At 33.7% G+C, this 14,266-nt stretch overlaps 2 protein-coding genes across 2 annotated transcripts; one reads left to right on the top strand and one right to left on the bottom strand.

The window, feature by feature from the left end:
- Positions 1-1,259: 1,259 nt before the first annotated feature.
- On the bottom strand, positions 1,260-4,948 carry LOC109155812 (cell differentiation protein RCD1 homolog). The gene is made up of 9 exons (XM_019303466.1): positions 4,587-4,948; positions 3,777-3,848; positions 3,551-3,640; positions 3,329-3,371; positions 2,765-2,871; positions 2,473-2,577; positions 2,016-2,215; positions 1,829-1,904; positions 1,260-1,574 (listed from the first exon to the last, which is right to left on the bottom strand). Exons 1-9 carry the CDS (start codon positions 4,767-4,769, stop codon positions 1,509-1,511), a joined length of 942 nt encoding a protein of 313 aa, XP_019159011.1. The 5' UTR covers positions 4,770-4,948; the 3' UTR covers positions 1,260-1,508.
- A 6,201-nt stretch (positions 4,949-11,149) lies between these two features.
- On the top strand, positions 11,150-14,266 carry LOC109155612 (probable WRKY transcription factor 31). Its single transcript, XM_019303229.1, has 5 exons — positions 11,150-11,705; positions 12,014-12,121; positions 12,232-12,744; positions 12,878-12,991; positions 13,399-14,266. The coding sequence occupies exons 1-5, from the start codon at positions 11,463-11,465 to the stop codon at positions 14,035-14,037; spliced, it is 1,617 nt and encodes a 538-aa protein (XP_019158774.1). The 5' UTR covers positions 11,150-11,462; the 3' UTR covers positions 14,038-14,266.

Raw genomic sequence — 14,266 nt, 5'->3', positions numbered from 1 at the left:
AAACAGAACTGTAATTACATTAAACATTTAACATGACACATAATAGTCAAAGTCGAAGAATAATTAAAATGTAGAATAGCACAATTGTATGTATTACCAAAAAAACAAAAAAAAAAAAGGTCCAAGTGCATGAATATTGCAAGCTTTCTATCCGTTTCTTTCTCTGATATCCGTTTAATCAATGTTCGGCAGGCCAAACCATCCAAACGGAAAACCTGCGAGGAATCATTGGGAGGGAGGGACCCACCATTTCTGTTGTTTTGGGACCCACTACTTTTGTCATATATATATATATATATATATATATATATATATATATATGCTTTATCGCGTTTCCTCGCAACTTCAATTCTGCGTGATTCACGATTTGGTCAAATCCCGATATAGGAATCCTGACGTCGGATATATATGCATGAGTAAAATAATTGGTGTACTCTCATTTTAAACTCTTAATATGTATTCTCTTTCACATATTTTTGATGTAGATATTTTTATGTGGACCCACATGATGAAAATAACAAATCCTGATTTACCACCTCAGAAAGTATAAATGAGAGAATATAATTTTGAGAGTTTATGTAGTAGAACTCTATGCATAATATCTAGCTGGACACCACTCTGCATATATAATACTCCTTATTCACTGCCTAATATTGGGTGAAGGTAATGTAATACGGAGTAATTAATAATTATTTATGTATTCATATATGATAATGTAAAGGCCATAATATAATTTAATTGTTGAGTTTTTATTTTTATTTTTACAGTGTTAATAATATTGTATATAATTGTTTGTGTATTATTATTTTTTATATTTTATATTATATATTATTGTCGTGATCATTAACTATAACTACAAATTATGATCGTATTCATGTTATAGACATCATTCTAACAAAATCCTAATCTTGTTATTTTCTATAGTATTGATGACTATTTGATTCATATTAACTATGGTAATGTTTCGTAACATGTTAGCTTATCAATTAATTTTGATTTGTCTAATTATTATTAGCCGTTTGACTTAAGTTAAATAATTAATATGAGTATTTGATTAATTAATTTTTTGTAATAGCTTATTGCTCCAAAATGTTAAAACAACTTTTCTGATAAACTTTTTGAAAAAGTCATTTTATATGTAATAAAGTACTAATTTACCAAACATCTTTTAAGTTACAATCCAATACAGAGAGAGAGCAAATGAACACAATAATACTCCACTTAAATTATTACTAGAAACTCAGACAACACAATTACAAGATGAAATGAAAGGGACAACAAGATGAACAAACACTGAGTACATACAGAACTCCTCCATATCCAGGAGCCATTATATTCAACACCTAAATTACACCAGTCTTTTCCTTAATTAAGCTGTTAATCAAACCCTGCAGTTGATTTTTATTTATTTATTTATATCTGTTAAACAAACACTACATACCATGGAAGACCTATATATATAGCAAAGGTTCTCCTTCCATCAGACACAGACTATATATGTTGCCTCTCTAAGAGCTGCTTGTTGTGATGTTCAGAAAGAACTGCTGCAACATCCTCGCTGTCTGCGGATCATCCTGCAAATTCACCACCAACATCATGAATTATTCAGTGCCAAGTTGGTTAAACTGTTAACTTGATAACCACAATATTACAAGTTATTGGCCTTCTTGTTTGGACTAGTCAGCTATAGGCAACCTAAACTGGTTTATCTGATCCTTTGTCAGCTAGTTAGGGTTTACCCAATGCACACTTTTGAGTAGTGGCTGCTGTTTTCTCTCGTCATCCAAAAAAAGGAAGAAAAGAAGAGAATTGTGGAGAGATGACTTACATGAAGGACGTTGAGGAACCTTTCGTCGGTGAGCTTTGGAGGAAGGCAACGCCGGAATGTCTCCATGGCCATGGAGCTTCAAGTCAAAATTAAGGAGAAATCATTTGAAACAGACAATTCAAGTAACTAACGACTACCATACTCGAAGCTAAGGGACAATAATGGCGATCGAGTGAAGATAATGTACCGAAGCGGGGTTGGGAGTTCGGAGAGCCTGAGGTAGCAACGAACGACGTATCTTAGGAGACGCAAACATGGAGTCTCAGGCAGCCTCTCCACCAGACGCCCCAGCACCTGCACCACCGAGAAGAACCGCTCTGCAAGAGCGCAGCAGTACTTTAGCCCCTCCTCTTGCACCAGTATTTTCATCACTATCAGAGTTGCTACCTGTACATCATTAACCCCAACTTTACAAACAAAAACAACCCAAAATAGTTCAATTCTCCCCAATATAATATTATATATAATTCGAGAGCTTATCTAACCCTTAACCATATTCATATTTTCATCAATATTATATCAGAGTTGTTACTGGTATAGTAGTCATAGTATCAGTTTAGACTTTTAGTTAAACTGGACATATCTTTTATATACAGAAGTATATATATATGTATATGTATATATGGGTTTATAACGAAACGTACAGTTTGGGTTAGTTCATCGCCAAGGTCGATGCAGCGGAGGCAGAGAGGGAAAACCTCAGTTTCAAGGAGGAAATGGACTATCTCCGGCGCGTTTGGATCCTCAATCTGCACGCGCTTACAAATTACAGAACACGAATATATATATATATATATATATATATATATATATATATATATATATATATATATAGTACAATACGACAAAAACCATAATTAACTCGATTCGAGAACATTAGGGGTATTTATGTCCAGTTCATTTATGCAAGCAAGCATGCATGCACGGGGTACTAACCTTCACCAGCGCACCAATAACCCCCAAGCTCGTCAGCCTCAAAAATTCCAAGGGCTTCTCATTCACACTTGGTTCCAGGAATGGGTAAAGATACGCCGGTATTTTAGCTGCAAAATATACAAAAAAGAAAAAAGTAAAATAAAATAAAATAAAAGCATACGTATATATAATATGTATAACGTGACGTGGACTATATATCAACGCTAATATATACCACTCGTGGGTGCATGCATGCACGTAAAGTTTTAGAATTACACCTTTCTGTCACTAATCTCATTCATAATTTTTTATAATTTTTTTTAGTACTACTACTCTGTTGCAATGCAGTATTTCTCAACCTACTGAAACATAAAGAGTCTTCTCAACCTACTGAAACATAAAGAGTCAATACAGTTATTCCAACTGAAGCTCAAACTCATGACCTCCCATATGGGAGAGTCACTTCGTGCCACTAGACCACAAAACTGCTATTACAAAGTGCAAGTAAAGATTATCAAGTACGTGAAATATTTTATTATGAATCGATTAATTTAAAGATTTAGAGGAAGAATCAAAGGGGAATACCTCTCACCAGTCCCATTCTTGTGTCTGGGTGAGCAGCCATACACTACAGGAACAAACAATCAAATAAAAAATTTAAGCATTAGCTTAATTAATATAAGATGGTGCTAGTCGAACCATTTTTTTTTTTCACTATCTATGATATTATATATTTAAAAATATCACGGGTTAGTACATATATATATATGTATGTGTGTGTGCACGTGAATGAGAATTGATCTTAACCTGAATCAATGCAAGAGCATTGCAAACTCGAGTGGACTCTTTGGTGGTTATCCTCAAGGGAGACAACTTCTTGTATAGGGATATCACTTCCTGAAATTGAGAGAGGAAAAAAGAAATTAATAATAATAATAATAATAGAATTTATTTTGAGTTTAAAAAATTGAAGAAGAGATATATAATTCATTTCATAGATAATGAAGCTAGTAAGAGATTAGAGAAGGTATACCTGCAGAAGTATGTAAACTGTGTTGAAGGAATTCCACAGTAGAATTGGCAGCTCAGCACACGATTCACGCTTCTATGTATTTTACCCAAAAAAAAAAAAAAAAAAAAAAAACATTTTTGAGGAACTAAGATTCTCAATTCTGTAAAAGTAACCTTAAAAAGAAAAAAAGGTAAGTGTTTTTCGAACTAAAAAAATGAAAATTTTTCTAGTTTGTAACAAATATAGAAAAAAAAAAAGAAAAAAAAAAGAGCGAGCGTTAACTTTAAAATTAAAAAAAAAAAAAACTATTAATTCGTCTTTTGCTGAAACCCTAACTGTAATTTTTTTTTTTTTAAATTTCAAATCACAAATCAAAATTAATAAAAAAAAAAAAGTAGAAAAATTGAAGGCATTTTCAATTACCAAAAACACACATGCCCTAGAATTAAACATGTAAATATAGAACACGAAATTGATGCCCAAATCCCATATGGAATGCAAAATTATAGCAAGTCAAAAAAAATTGTTTGGCATTTGAAAAAATTACAGAAAAATTATATAAAGAAATAGCATAAATGCATGCCTGTAATGAAGTTCATACCAAAAGGAGATGAGTAAAAGAAGGAAAGAAATAAAATTCCATACGTTTCCCAACCATTCATCCACCATTGTAGAAGAGAAACAAAAACCTCAAACCCCAAAACCCAAACCCCACATGCACACCTTGTATATGTATGAATGCATGTATGTATACATTGATTGATGTGTATGTATATGTGTCCGTCTGATGCGTAAGCTTCTGAAGATGTAAATCGCGGGATGTATCTATACCTTGTTGAGAAGCTCCATAGCCTCTTCACGGAGATTAGGGTTATGGAGCATATGTAAGAGCTCATCCAGCGTGGCGGATTGCGATATGCTCGAGGAAGCTTCCCCTGGTGGCGCCGCCGACAAGGCCAATGGTGGCGCCGCCGCCGTTGGGTCCACACATAACGTTTCCGGCAGATTTTCCATTAATTCTCACTCTCTTATATAACTTACCCTATTTTCCCTTTATGTTTTTCCTCGGAAAACTAAAAGAAACAAAAACCCCCAAAAAAGATATCAATTTCACATAGAAATTAATACCAAATAGGAGAAAGATCAGAGTAGAGCGCAGCTTTGTTGCTTCTTCTATGTGATGAGAGAGTGCAGCAAAGAGTATTTGTACATGGAGAAATAGTTGTGGCAAGGGCAGTGCTATACTGCTATTTATTGAAGGTTATGAGGAAGGTGGGTGGGGTGTTGGGACGGTGACTGTTGTTAGCTTTTTTTATTACGGTGTGGTTTAATAGTTGTAAGTGTTTTCAATCACGAAATTTGTTTCCCTCGTCATTGCAAAAAGAATGTGTTACAATCATGATTAAATTTTTATAATTTTCAATTTAAAGTATCACTTTTAATTTGCATTAATGTTGTGTGTTTTTAGTGTAAAAAAGTATTACTTTTCAATTTAATTTCGTGATTGAAAACACTTAAAAAATAATCTAATGTTTTTATTTTAAAGAATGTCAATTATAATATCACGCAAAAATTTTATGAGAAACTAATACTTTTTAGTTAAAATATAATATTTTTCTTAAGTTGGAAAAATGATATTTTTAAATTTTAAAATTGAAATTTAATTGATTTTGGCAATTATTATTTGAAATTTAATTGATTTTGGCAATAATTATTATTATTATTATTATTATTATTATTATTATTATTATTATTATTATTATTATTATTATTATTATTATTATATAGAAATCAGATAAGTGTAACGTCTTTCTTGACAACATGTAACATTTGTACGATGTACATGGTTTTTATCGTTTTTCCCTCCTTCATAACCGAGACTCAAGGTGTCCACCGACATTGAATGGCTGACCAACACTACCGTTAAAATAACGAGTACATACAAAAAATATAATAAGAATATAGAGGAAATATAAATATTTTATTATTGCAAAAGTTGGATTTGTTTGATCCCTTGAGATATTTATACAAGTGGGCTTGAAGCGCTAAAAGAAACAAATTCTTAAATTGTCTTGTGTTGAGAGTCCTTGTTACATTAGGAATATATAGGAAAGACCAATCGTATTACAATGCGAATAGGCCCAATATGCTCATTCATGCCCGTGTTGGGTCGCGGGCCATGGGCCCCCTATCTTGCCCGCATAGGCCATCAAATTCTTGGACTTGCTATCAGCACGACCCACACTCAAGCCCGCAGTTTTGACCCGTGGTCTAGTGGATCCGACCAATCAGTGAAAACCGATTGGCTACTCCCTTGTACTCGGGCCTATCCATCAATTATTATTATTATTATTTAGGAATCGGATAAATGTAACGTCTCCATCGAAAACATGCAACATTTGTACAATGTACATGGCTTTTAACGTTTTTTTTCCTCCTTCCTTCATAACTCAAGGTGTTCACCGAATTGGTTTAGACTCGATTTATTTTGAATTGATATGAGATTAAGCGATTTGAGTTAAATCTTCTCTTAAGGGAATTTTGGTTCAGAGTCAAACTTAAGAACTTATGCTTAACTCTTTTCAAAAATAGAAAAAAGTGAGGGAACTATAAGCCTATTTGACCCTTTTGACCTTTTTTTTTTTTTTTTTTTTTTTTTTCCACCTCTCTCTCCTATTTGGCTTCAAAAAATTGTGTAAAAATTAAATTGATGTGAACGCTCAAAGAAACGTAAATTTAATGATAAAAAAGTTCTCAAATTTTCAACAAGTAGATTTTCAAAGAAATGTAGCTCAAATCATGTGTAACGGGGTTATAGAATAATTGAAGAGTTAATTATCGATTTGGTCTCTCGATTATGAGGATTTCACCAATCTGGTTCTCGACTTTCAAAATTTCTCAATTTAATCTCTAATTATGTCTTTTTCTTACCTAAAATAGTCATAACCGTTAGACATCCGTTAACTCGGAACTAAATTGATAATTAACTCAATAATTTAATTTGGCATAGTAACTTGAACAAAATAAGATCCAAGAGCCCAATTGGTGAAAAGCCATCCCAATTGAACAGTTGGTTAGGTAACTAATTGGGTAGAGCCCATGCCTGCTAAACACAATCTTTATGTTGTGCATCTGTATGCACCATGTATGGTGCATACTGATGTAAATACTGCGTCGTTTTGACGTCTAACTTTAAAAAATAATAATTAAGAATTGCATAACTACACATCCATAATTTCATAACTATACATCCAGAATTACATAACTACACATCCATAATTTCACAGTTATAAATTCAGAATTGCATAACTACACATCCATAACTTCATAACTATACATCCAGAATTGCATAACTATACATCCATAATTTCATAACTATAAAATCCAGAATTGCATAATTACACATCCATAATTTCAGAACTATAAATCCAGCATTGCATACCTACACATCCATAATGTTGTTGCTGGGAATCGAAACTATTTTTTTTAAGTAAGACGCGCGTTTTGATGTAAAACGACGCTGTTTTTGCATCCGTATGCACCATACAGCATAATTTGCCTGCTAAACAGTTGGCATACCTAGATGTCTAGCAATCATTATACCGTGCACCAGGACGCACAATGCACTGTGCGTTCTAAAAATTTCATATTTTATATGTACATAATTATATAGTAAAATACACATAATCTTAACATAATATATAATACACATAAACTTTTAATATAATACAAATAAATTCTTAGGGTACAAATTAATAATTCATTATGTACTCTGATGCACCATATAATTTGCCATGGAAATTGTCATAAAAGTGGACTGAGAGATTAAATCGTTAACTATAGATTGGGCTAAAGATGATTTTGATGGCGGGGCTATTGGCGATGTATCCCGTCAAATCTCACGTAAATTAATCTCTTTTGACTCACAATACCCAATTAATGTCAATATATTTACATGCCTTGCCTAAACTTCGTGCTGCAGGTCAACCTTTTCATTCTCTAGAATGGTCCTACTGTTGACACCTCACCCTCGAATCGACCACATGTTAGCCCCTTTACATATTTAGGGAGTATTTTATTATTTGTTTAAAATTTAAAAATATATAAACTGTTTTATTAATATATATATATATATATATATATATATATATATATATATATATATATATATATATATGATTTGATTTACTACTCTCTCTTTTATTTGGTAAAACTTATACTTTATTTGTACTATAAAGCTTAAAATAATAATTTATTAAGTTATTGACTTTTAATATTTTTTTAATTTTTTTTTAATTTATAAAAATGACACAATCTATGATATCTAAATATTTTTTAAATATTTTTTTGCCCATCCAATACTTTACCATACTTGTTCATCGAGTCACCAAGAACCATTATTATTTAATATAAAGAAAAATATTTCTTTATTTAAATATCTAATGAATGGATAAGATTAAAACAAATAAATAATATAAAACAATATATTAAAACATTTCATCTTTAATCGATTTCATAACATATTTTAAAATACATAAAAATTAAATCTAAACATTACTACTTTATTATGAGATGTTAAATAATAAATATCCAATATATATATATATATATATATATATATATATATATATATATAAACTTTAAATTGCAATATATATCAATATTTAAATTTGAATATAATATATAAATTTATAAAAATGTCCTTTTACACTTATAATCTTATTCAATAGCTAATTTTATGGAACACTTTAATTTCAATCAGTTAACTTATTAGCTACTAGCTTTTCAACTTCAGCTATTAACTTTTTAGCTTTTAGCTTTCAGCTAGCATATGATACACATTTTACTTCTAATTTGAATACGAACTCTAACTTTATATGATTGAAATGACCCAAAAAAATTGGATCTAACTTTAATTTCCGTACAATATTTGCTTAAGTTTGGTGGATTGAAAATTTTGAATTGATTAAAGCCCAATAATAATAATAATAATAATAATAATAATAATAATAATAATAATAATAATAATAATAATTGAACGATAAATTAAGAATAAAGTGGCAATTTATATTTTATATCATGAACCAGGGTCCATATAATATTATAGACCATGGATCAAAATGACGATGTACAGAATTCATGCTCGTAAGGTACAGAATTTCATAACACAAGACATAAAAAATCACAATACAAGAAACATATACATGTTATATATTTACTTATTTTTCAAATATGATTTAGGTACATAATTTGTGTTCAAGCACAGAATTTTACAACACAAAACACAGAAATTCATAACATAAGATACAATCATACAATTACTATTTTTTTTTTAAAAATACATACAATTACTAATTTGTTTCAAGCACAAAGTTCATAATCTTAAAATATAAAATTTCATAATACATTGATAAAAAACTTTATGTCAACTTAAAATGCACCAAATCCACAGTGCCTGGTCTATGGTATAACCGTATAAAGATTGGAATAAAATGGAGAAATAATAGATATATGGCGTCCTAAGTACATCATGGAAATTGTCATAAAAGTGGGCTGAGACATTAAATCATTGACTCCAGACTGGGCTAAGTATGATGTTTGATGGCGGGGCAATTGGGGCGATGGAACCCGTCAAACCTCATGTAAATTAATCCCCTTTTGACACACCACACCCCATCAATGTCAATATATTTACATATCTGGGCTAAACTTCATGAAGTAGGTCTACCATTTTTCTCTCTAGAATGGTCCTACCGTTGACATCACACCCTCAAGGCCACATGTGGCAAATTATGCTTTCAGTTTGAATTAGTTTAAATATTAGCTTCAATCGGTTTGCTTACTGGCTACTATTAGCTGTTTAGCTTTCAGCTAATTTAATTTATAAGTTAGGTATGTCAAACAGAACCTATGAAGTATATTTTTTAAGGAAGTACTCGCTTGAGTTCAAGTCAGTTATGAGCAAATTAAAGATTTAGAGTCGCGAAGTATATTTCATAAAGAAGGTTGGCGTGTCTGACATATCGTTACTCGGAATGTTTGACTAATTAACCGTTTTTTAACTTCAAGGACGTGTGGAGTTTATTACAATTATTTCTTATTTGTATTGTCAACCGTAATAATTATGAGGAGATCATTGGTGTGTGTTTAGATCATATTAGATATCTTGTAACAACTAAAAGTCATCCAAATTAATCTTATGAATATAACCTCAATGTATTGAGAAATGGACGAAACGAACTCTACTAAGAGCATCCACATCAGTGGATATTATGGAGATAATGTCAGATGAATTATCTCGGGTGAGATAATAACAAGTGTGGGGGGAGTTATTGGTGGAGATATTTCTCCTGCAAATTTAAGGAGAATGCAGAAAAAGAAGAAAAAGAAAGAGAAGAAAAAAGAGGCTACTGTGCGCGTTTTGCGCACAGCAGCCCGCCCACACGGGCGCGTGCGTGGGCGCGTCAGGCGCGCCTGACCCCTTTTTTTTTATATTTTTTTTTTGTTTTTTAATTTTTGATTTTGATTTTTTTTGTTTTTTTTCCTCCCCTTCACACATTCTCTCTTCTAATCACTCTTACATTATCCCCCAATTCTCCCCAACCATTGTGGATGCTCTAATAACTGAATACACCATAGTTCTTTGCCCACCTCAAGTCCAATTCAAGAACCTTATTTTCTTCATATTATTACTCTTTCTTTCCAATCTCGATTTACATTAGGTTATTTAGATTATTATTTATGCTGAGGAACTAGGAATACAATATGTTATATAACTAAAAGTATTTGAATCAAGAACTCTTGTTAATTAAATTAGAAAAGATAGATTCATGTCATCATGTTATATATGATACACATTCTACTTCTATTTTGAATACAAACTCTAACTTTATATGATTGAAATGACCAAAAACTTTAATTTCCGTATAACATTGTATAAATTGAGCTAGTATAAAATAGTATATGTTTAAAAAAAATTGAAAGTACTTTAGTAGTAATTTGTACTATACGCACAAATCTTATGAAAGTAGTTATACTTTGTATGTATAAATCTTATAAAAGTAATTACATTCTGTACGTATAAATCTTATAAAACTAGTATTTTGTACGTAGTTACGAACTTCAAAAATCAAGGGAATAATAGTCCTAGACTCCTAGGTCGGATTAAGAATGTATTTTGAAAGATTTATATATATCTGATTTTTCGGTTCACCTTCTAGATAGTTTGGGCATAGACTATAGAATTGAAAAACACATAATTTTTGTCAACTTTGTATAGTTTGTAGTAAAGATGGGATAGCTGAAAGATATATACATAACTTAAAGTCCTATATACAAGGTCTAACAAAGAATAACTCCGTTCTACGCGAGTCATTTTCTCGTCCTTATTCCTGTGTACAAGGTCTTCCTTCCTTTTCTAGACTAACTCAACAACCCCATTTTATTGCCTAGTCTTTTGCTTCCGATCCTTCTTCTCACTTCTCTCTCTCTCTCTCTTAGTCTTCTCGATCTGATCTCATTCTCATCTATCTTCTTTTTATGCCCAAAACCAGTGGACTCTCCTTTGATTCAGATCCCACTATTTTACGTACCATTGTCCTTTCACACACTCCCTCTCTTTCTTCTTTCTCGATCTCATCTTCCTTCTCTTATCGCCATCTTCCATCTTCATCACCCTAATTAACCCTTTTCTCATCCTCTTCATCAATGGAGTCTATGGTCAACAACGGGTCTCCGCCACCCACCATACAATTCCCGGTGAGCCGCCTCATCAACACCGCCGATCACCGTCATCATCATTGTCACCATGAACATGATCAAGAAGACCCCGTGGATAATAAGCGGAAGGTTCTGGATGAAATGGACTTCTTTGCAGACAAAACCAAGGACGAAGATGCCGGCATCAGGAAAGATTTACACGCACCCACAGATTTGGATTTCAGCATAAATGTAAGTTTTGTGTGTTTTCATTAATTCTTTACAGTTTTTTTTTTCATGTGATTAGCAAAACTTGCCCTCACTACTAGAGGGTAACACCCATCTTGTGATCCTACATGGAACACCCGGAGTTAAATCAGCCTAGCTAAATTATTTATAGTTGACCAGTTCAAATAAAAAAAAATCAATAAGCTGGTCCTAGGAGTCGAACTTACAACCTAACTAACTTGGCTGGAGTTGTTCCATATTTACAGTTGTTTAATGGATGGGTTGGCTTATGTAATTCCATTGGTTGATGATGATTGGAAATGAATTTGCAGACTTGTTTGCGTCTTCTCACTTCAAATAGCAGTAGCGATGATCAGTCCTCCTCGGTGGTGGAGGATAGATTGCCACCTGATTGTGAGAAAAATGGGAATAAAACGGAGGTGAGAACTAACACAATGAGTACACAAAGCAAGCTTTTTCTTTAATCTGTTTATGATTAAGAGAATGGTGATCCAAAGTAAAACTAATATGATTGATATATGATCTGCAGCTAGTTGCAGTGAAAGCTGAATTGGAGAGAATGAGCGCAGAGAATCGAGTTTTAAGGGACATGTTGAGTCAGGTTTCCGACAACTACAGTAATCTCCAAAAGCAGGTGATAAACCTGATGCAACACCAAAAGAATAATCATCATCATCATGGGAAAGTAGACGAAGACAATAATAGCAATAATGGGGAGATAAAGTTTCCCAGGCAATTCATGGATCTTGGCCTGGCAACCGGGAGATCCAACGACGGCACCACCACCACCACCGATGAAGCTAACTTGTCGTCTTCCCCGGAGGGGCGGAGCAGCGGCGGAAACGGCAGGGAGAGTGGGTCTTCAAGATCGCCGGCCTCGAGAGAGGAGAGTCCCGAAAAGGGGCCGTCGTCTTCAGGTTGGGGTCCTAACAAGGTTCCTAGACTAGGTCATGGTCCGGAAAGTAGCAGCGTCGATCAGGCTACCGAGGCCACCATGAGAAAAGCTCGCGTCTCCGTTAGAGCTAGATCCGATGCTCCCATGGTATATATATATATATATGGAGAATCACTATACTTGCATAATTAGCTAAGTTAATTTGATCAGATTATGGATGGTATCAATAATATATATATATATATATATATATATATATATATTCTTTTCCTGTTCCCAGATCACAGATGGTTGTCAATGGCGGAAGTATGGACAGAAAATGGCGAAAGGAAACCCCTGCCCTCGCGCCTATTACCGGTGCACCATGGCCACCGGGTGCCCGGTTCGGAAACAAGTATGTTTTTCAAACTCCTAATAGTCAAATATGAAAATTCCTTGTCACATTTGGTCATTTCGTTACCCGTAACCAAATTTTTAGTTGAGTAACTTAACTTGAAGGGTAAAATTGTCATTTTTAAAATATTTTTTAACTAGAAAGTTTGAAGACAGGTGATCCAAAATTATGCCAGATGATTAAATATGGTAAGATTTTAAAAGTTTGAGATTAAATGTATAACATTTAATAATTTGAAAACCAAATGTGAAACTGGGATCAAAAGTGGAAAAAACTCAATCAAATACATTGAAAAAAATATAGAAAATGACTAAAAGTGGAAAAAAAAAACTCAGTCAAATATATTGGACAAAAGTGTAGTTAGAGTTGCCTTAGGTATGTGGTTTATTCCATTCTTTTGTTGACAGGTTCAAAGATGCGCGGAGGACAGAACAATCTTGATTACGACTTACGAAGGCAATCACAACCACCCATTGCCGCCGGCCGCCATGGCGATGGCGTCCACAACTTCGTCAGCGGCGAAGATGCTACTTTCCGGCTCCATACCAAGTGCTGATGGGCTAATGAACCCAAACATCCTAGGCAGAACGCTATTCCCGTGCTCTTCAAGCATGGCAACCATCTCAGCTTCGGCCCCATTCCCAACCGTCACACTCGACCTAACCGAAACCCCAAACCCACTCCAGTTCCCGCCCCGACAGCCCAACCAACCGCCACAATTCCAGTTACCGACAGCCACCTCAATTTTGCCGCAGATTTTTAATCAGGCGTTACACAACCAGTCGAAATTCTCCGGCCTGCAACTCTCTCAGGACTTGGAAAACCAATCGGAACGGACCACAATGCACCAGTCCTCTCAGCAGCACAACCCGCAGCTAGTTGATACCCTTAATTCCCTCGCCGGTGACCCCAACTTCACGGCGGCTATAGCCGCCGCCATCACTTCCATTATCGGAAACTCTTCCAATCCCGCCACCAACAGCGCAAGTAACAACGCTAACAGTGGCAGCAATAAATCCACCAACTCAAGCGTTCCGGCGAATTGATAGATACTACGCTGCAGTTTCTTCCCCTCTCCGATCTTGTCTTCATAAAACACGTACTTTGATCAATTGATAATTCTTTTTGTTAAGTTTCAATCTTTTAGACTTCCTTGAGGTTTTCGAGCTTAGTAGCTACGTTACCCTTGGTTGAATAATGTAATTTAAATCTTGTTACGTTACATACTCAATACGGAAATGGAAACTAAAAAACTGCAGCTTGTTGATTATCATA

Source organism: Ipomoea nil, unplaced genomic scaffold (genome assembly GCF_001879475.1).
Source record: "Ipomoea nil cultivar Tokyo-kokei standard unplaced genomic scaffold, Asagao_1.1 scaffold2704, whole genome shotgun sequence".
Classification (NCBI taxonomy): Eukaryota; Viridiplantae; Streptophyta; class Magnoliopsida; order Solanales; family Convolvulaceae; genus Ipomoea; species Ipomoea nil.
The sequence above is the reverse complement of the archived record's forward strand: the minus strand, read 5'-3'. Positions and strand labels throughout refer to the sequence as shown.

Bases quoted from the DNA above. Each gene is read 5' to 3' on its own strand.
- LOC109155812 (XM_019303466.1), bottom strand. From the start codon at position 4,769: ATGGAAAATCTGCCGGAAACGTTATGTGTGGACCCAACGGCGGCGGCG. The intron at 3,849-4,586 runs GTATAGATACAT...TAAAATACATAG, and splicing joins CTATGGAGCTTCTCAACAAG to AAGCGTGAATCGTGTGCTGA. The intron at 1,575-1,828 runs GTAAGTCATCTC...GTGAATTTGCAG, and splicing joins GGTTCCTCAACGTCCTTCAT to GATGATCCGCAGACAGCGAG.
- LOC109155612 (XM_019303229.1), top strand. From the start codon at position 11,463: ATGGAGTCTATGGTCAACAACGGGTCTCCGCCACCCACCATACAATTC. The intron at 11,706-12,013 runs GTAAGTTTTGTG...ATGAATTTGCAG, and splicing joins ATTTGGATTTCAGCATAAAT to ACTTGTTTGCGTCTTCTCAC. The intron at 12,122-12,231 runs GTGAGAACTAAC...TATGATCTGCAG, and splicing joins AAAATGGGAATAAAACGGAG to CTAGTTGCAGTGAAAGCTGA.